Source organism: Anopheles moucheti, chromosome 3 (assembly GCF_943734755.1).
Source record: "Anopheles moucheti chromosome 3, idAnoMoucSN_F20_07, whole genome shotgun sequence".
Taxonomy (NCBI): Eukaryota; Metazoa; Arthropoda; class Insecta; order Diptera; family Culicidae; genus Anopheles; species Anopheles moucheti.
In genome coordinates, this window is record NC_069141.1 from 4,755,950 (window position 1) to 4,762,212 (window position 6,263).

The following is a 6,263-nucleotide window of genomic DNA, read 5'->3' on the forward strand; positions in this document are numbered from 1 at the left end:
GGGTGTTTAGCGGTCCCCAATGGGCGATTGTTTGCGTTGATGACGGCAAGCTGTTTGTCTAGCCGTGACCATCCGGACCGGTAGGAACGGTAGTCGACGATCATTGTGCAGCGTATGATCCATGCTCATTTTCGTAATGTCTCATGAAAACTCCAATTAGTGACCGTCGCAGCTTAAGCAGGTCTCTGGAGAGCGTTCGTTCTAAAGGTAGCTTCTAGTGTCCAGATGACATTCTCACGCTTCCTGACGATTGCAGATCGGTCGGTATCTTCATTCGAGCGCCAAGCGTGACGACATCGCGATCATAAATCACTGCACATGACTCATCATCCAGAACGGTGATGTGCTGCCTAATGATGATGATGATGACGTCGAATACTGTCACGCACCGCGAATAATGCGCGAATGGCACAATGGGCGGAGTAAAAGGGTGCCAGACGTTGCTGGTTCTTCGACGGCTACCTGTTTGTGTTGTTGTTTTCCCGGTGAAAGGTTGCCGTTGATGAAGATGACCCAAATTTCATGCATAATCCGGTGTGGTAGGTTGCTCGTTGATCCGCTGAACCTGTAGAACGGTTCCCTCGGAAAGTTCTTAATGAACCAAGAGGTTCTGCATCTTAGATGCAAGTATAAACGGAAAGAAGGGATGACTGGAGTCATTCCACGCACTTGGATGAAAGCATTTGAAGGATTGATTGGTTCGGGATATGTAAATCAAGGGACTCGGTTCACAGGATGACGGTGCATTATGCGTGTCCCGAAAATGGGTCGATGCTATTAGACGCGTAATTTTCCGATTTTCTGCCAGATCTTTGTACGGGACGCCACGAGGTAGTTCTTCGGCAGCCGTTACTAATGTGAGAGCGTTAGAAAGGTGCGTGAAGAGTGGGCCATACCTAACACAAGGTAAGAAATCGTAAGGATATCTTGCTAAAAAGCCTGGAACGTGGCGCCTTCCACGCGACGGGGTGTCTTAACACACTCTCACCTTTATAATGAGGTTCCGTTTAGTCAGCAATATACACCAAATTAAGATAAACATATTGTAAACCATCCCTCAACATCGGTTCCAAACATAGATAACTCTTCAAACAGGTAGAACGGTGCAAAAAGGTGTTGCAAAGCATTTCGACTCCTTCTTCAAGGGTTTCTGCCTTATCTCCAGACAATATCACGTGCCTTTAAGCGTGTGTTGGCTGTAATGTGCTCTACATCGTCGATCGTAGCACGTGCTGAGGATCTCATCCTTATTTATTGACCCGAGAGAGATCACCGGTGGCGTCATTCTTGTTCCAAGATGAGCGATGGTAGCGGGTTGCCAGTACAAAACCCCTACACAAAGCAGCAAAGAGCAAGGGCGCTAATATTTATTTCTGAGAAAAACAGCAAATAAAAATCGACATTTTATTTCAGCTCCTCGCGTGCACAATGCTGCAGTACATGGTGGGGACACAAGACCCCAAGGGACGGCACAGCATAGCTGCATTAACATGAGATTTTTATGACGAGTAGTTTGTCGATGGGGTTTGGGGTCGAATGGAACAGTAAAAGGGTCACCCCTCCAAACGCAACCCAAAATCGATCGAATCGGAAAAAGAGTTCACTGCAACCTACTGCACTGGCCCTAAGGGCGCAGTGTATTGTTTTTCATGTTCATGCGGATGAGTTAATGATGCTTTTGGGGGAAAAAGAATTGTTTCTTTTTTATTTATGACCAACGCAGGGAGCAAATTATCGTGGAAGTGTTAAAGTCGTGGGGTTGTTAGGGTAGTTGGAAAATACGAGCTTTTAAATAGAATGAAGGTTGATGCAATGAGGCGGAAGGTTTATGTTGTTGTGGTGTTCCGGATGGATTTACTGTATGTGAGTGGCTTACAGAAACAATTCGTATCGTGTTTACCATGTCAAGATATCTAAATTCGTGTAATCACATGAAAAGCGAAAGATAAACATATTACGTACGCTAATAAATAGTTTACCTATCTAAAATCACCTTTCCAAAAGTGTTGTAAACAATATAAATTTAATGCAAAATAATTCATTTCCTACCCTGGTCGTAGGGCGATATTCACTAATTTGCACGTAGTGTGAATTTTGTTTCGAATGTTACTCTTTGTTATATGCAGAGATTTTTCACAGTTAACCAAACTTCTAAGTGCACTTTCACACCTGCTTATATACCATTAAAAATTGAGTTATTTCTATTTTAAAAATATTGAAATTGTTTACCATGTCCTTATTGGTCACATTGAGTGCTTGACATTACGCCATATCAGTTCCACTGCAGTACTCAACCACTGCTCTTATATTACAATCTTGAATGCCAATGCAAACATTCTGGTATTTCTTTTCTCTGAACGATGGACATATTACTAAAATTTCTACAGATTGCAGTGTTGGCCGGGGTATTCATCCCACCTTCGGCTTGCAAAAAGGACAGCAACGAAACCAACATGATTGTGGGAGGTTTCAAGGTGAATATCGAAGACGTTCCATACCAAGTGGGTCTGTTTGACGGAAAGGACTTAATTTGCGGAGGAACCATTATCGGACCACAATGGATTTTAACATCGCATCATTGCGTCGATAAGCTCGATCCAGCACAGTACAGTGTCGTTGTCGGTACCGAAGAACCATATAATGGCACGAAGCTAAAGGCGAAGAATGTGATAGTGCCAAATGTGCCATTTTACGATATAGCGCTGGTGTTACTGGAGCAACCATTAACATTTAGCACAAATGTGCAGTGCCTTAAGCTATTACCGTCAGCCGATTTGCTTGTGCCCGGCAAACCGGCGTACGTATCAGGATATGGTGCATCCAAAGAAGGAGGCTTTTCTAATCCGTTGAAGGCGGCTACAATCAACCTGTTGCCAGCGAGTAGCTGCCTGGATGCTTACAAAAATATAATGAAGGAGTATACGATTTGTGCCGGGTTTGAGCAGGGTATGGTGGACAGTTGCCAGGGTGATTCGGGCGGACCGCTCGTGGTTGATGGGGAGCTTGCCGGTGTTGTTTACTATGGAAAGGGTTGCGCAAGGCCCAAAACACCCGGTTTGTACATGTCAGTACCGTTTTTCCGCAGCTGGATAGTTACCGTTGTCCATGAACAACCGATTCCTGCCGAACGGACACTTTGTGGAGAAAAGCAGGACGACGTCTGTGTGTGTAGAATAAATATCAATTAGTAGAATTTTTATATTGTAAGATTTTTTTATTCAAAAGGATCTTAATCTTTATCTAAGGTACAATTCACATTCGTTTGAAGACATTTTCTTCTCCAAACAGTTAAAAGTCAACTTATCCTGAGTGTTTTTGTCCGATATCTCAAGCTAACTTGTGGATAGAAGTAGTAGTCGCTACTTTAAAATATGTTTACTACAAGTTAAACATAAGTCACAACAGTGACAATTTTCTTTAAATTGACATACATATTGTTCTAAAACTTCGTTGTCTCAAAACTATTGAGAAAATGCTCTTCCTTTCAAAGAATGTTTGACACAGAAGGCACATCTTGTGAGTGTACCTATCACAAATTAAGGGTACACATTTCCCACGAATCTTCGTTTGCGCTTGAAGTAGATAAATAACCGTTAAAAATTTTCCTAACATTCCATGAAATTATCATAAATTAATCAAACTTTTACCTACCCGGTTGCGTGTTTTTCTTACTGTGCAAGATTTTAAAACTCTTTTTTTAAGCACTCCCATTGTGCCTTATCCTACCTAATCGCTCAGCTTCCTCGGGACAACTTGCTACCTGACCGTTACATAAATTATCATCATCACCATATCCTTGATCCCGAAGCGGGTTTTTTTTTTGGGTCGGAAGTTGTGGAGCAACTTTTTCACTTCCTGCTGCAAAGCAACCGTGCAACAGTTGCCACACAACAGACAACGTAAGAGCCCCGGTATGACCGATTGCCGTTCGCACACGAATGCAACAGGATGAGAGTGTCCTTTTTTCGTGCAGTGCTCTTCCAACCTTGTATTATTGTCATCGAGAGCAACAAAAATATTGTAGTATGCGATAAAAAAAAAACGAAGGTCTAGATGACACAAGGTGCCTTGTCATGCAGATTAATTATTCGAAGGGAGACACACCGAACACGGTCGTGCAGAACCATGGCAGCATCCCTCTCGAATACACCGGATCACCCGAACCACAGGTAAACATCGGTTTCGGTTGGCCCATTCCGCCGAAAACCCTTCCGGACTTGCTTCCGGAAGGTGTGTTTTACGGGTGGCAAAAAATCAGATAACTATAAATAAAACATTTTTACGCAAAAAACCAACACACACACACACAGGATTGACAGCAAGTCCATCAAACGTGCCTCAAATCCTTCTCCAACATACGATCCTCGCGATTAGCGTTTTGGTTTGCGGATTTTTCACTTCAACGTGAATCGGAAACGAGTTTTCCGAGGTCCTGTGATAGGTGTCTTTTTGTATTCCTTTCCGTTCGTTTTTTTTAGTTCTATATCAGGAAACAGGAATAAAAATCTGGTTTACGGCGTGCCGGTGTGCCCAGCGTTCAAGGTCCTTGTACGCAGGGCAATCAGGTCCCGAATGTGCTACACATACAGTTCGGGACGGTGTTTGCTGCTGTCGTTCCCTTTCGTCTCGATTTGTCGCCGGTAACAATTTTAATGGTAATGAGGGATAGCGTCACCGTACGCCGTATTCGATGCAATTAAGGCAAAAGGTCCAAACGAGATTTTACCCGGTAATTCCCGCGCGATTCTCCTGAGCTGGATGTTTCACCATTGCGCCGGAATATACATCACCTTCTGGTGGGGCGAAACATGTTCGGCTCATGGTACACACGGAAGCGCGGGAAATGCGGAAGAAATTCCGGAACCAGAAATTGGTAGGGATTTAGACGACGAAGGGCCGAGGGATTTCGACGAGCGAAAGGTTGTACGGTGTGCGGCTGCGTGAGTTGGAAAATAGGGTCGTCCCTGTGCAGTACTTCCAGTGCTGCGAGTTAGCGCAGTTTGCCAGCTAAATGAGAGGGCTGTGATCGTGTCGTACTGCCTGGTTGTCCGCATCGCAAAGCCACCAGCCAAAATCCAATCGCTCACTCACAGCTGGTAATAAAATCTGTATCAAACAATGGCTTTCAGCCGGCTGGGAATGCCACCACGGGTAGAGTGCAAATAACGAAAAAAAAAACAAATTCTGAAAAGGTACACCACGGGCTCGGTTGAGTTCGTTGCGCAAGGTTTTGAATAGTTTAGCCTGTTTTCACAGCTCAAGAGGAGGACTTTCTGTGCGTTCTAACCGCTTTTTTCCGCCAGTTGATTGCCAGGAGGGGTAGCTGGCTTATCCACCCGATCGCTTTGTGCGGTGTTTTCCCGCGTATTGAACCTGTAAAAACGCTTGGAAAGTGTTTTGGTAAATGCGAGAAAATTATTCTCCGACACCGATTACTTCGTCAAGTGAAAATACTTCGTTACAATTTCGCATTCACCTTCGATTGCTGTTCCCGAGCACCAGTGTCGAAAGGGTGTTAACGAGTTCAACAAATAAGCAACATAGCTCGCAGGCAAAGAGGCTAAAATCAAAGGCCCACCTTCCCCTGAACCCACAACGTCATACGGTGCACAAACAAATTGAGGTTAGATCGCACCAATTTAGACCACGCGATGGAGATTCGGGCCACAAATTGGCAGGGCTGCGCGCGCGTACACAACCTGCCATTTCGTGATCTGTGGGTTTTATTCTTGGTTTTGTTTTTGCTAGCCAACTGCAGCGAAAAGGTCGCGGACGAATGCGCGAGCGGATGGCTTTTTTGTAGTTGTTGGCTCGTTATCAGAAATTGTGCTCGCCGGTGATCTCCACCGGGGCCTTCCGGTGGCTTGCGGTGAAGGGCACCCGTTCTGACGGTGGAAGATGGCGGACGGTGGAGGACTTGGCACCTTGGAATCGGCAACCTGGTCAAAGGAAGATTGAAGCACGGATGCCGCCGCCCTGATGCCGGTGGGTTGGGCCATGATCGTACCAATTGTTGTCGATCGAACAGGTTCAGAAGTAGAACGCCCTGTTGAAGGGATTTGAGAGGGCGCAAAGGGTTTGCAGAAATTGGGTTGTGCTAAGAAGTTTGATGGGATTACAAATTTTTGGAGCGAAATACACTTAAAAAATAAATGACTCACAATAATCAATTTCTATTGAATCCCACCATCGATGTATGCTTGAAATGTTAAAAAATTGTGTTAACAAAACCAGAAAAATCAAATAAAAAAGATTCAACTAAT

At 44.5% G+C, this 6,263-nt stretch overlaps 1 protein-coding gene across 1 annotated transcript; it reads left to right on the forward strand.

The window, feature by feature from the left end:
• The first annotated feature begins 2,360 nt into the window (after positions 1-2,360).
• On the forward strand, positions 2,361-3,188 carry LOC128305855 (trypsin 3A1-like). The gene has a single exon (XM_053043473.1). The coding sequence runs from the start codon at positions 2,361-2,363 to the stop codon at positions 3,186-3,188; it is 828 nt and encodes a 275-aa protein (XP_052899433.1).
• Positions 3,189-6,263: the final 3,075 nt, after the last annotated feature.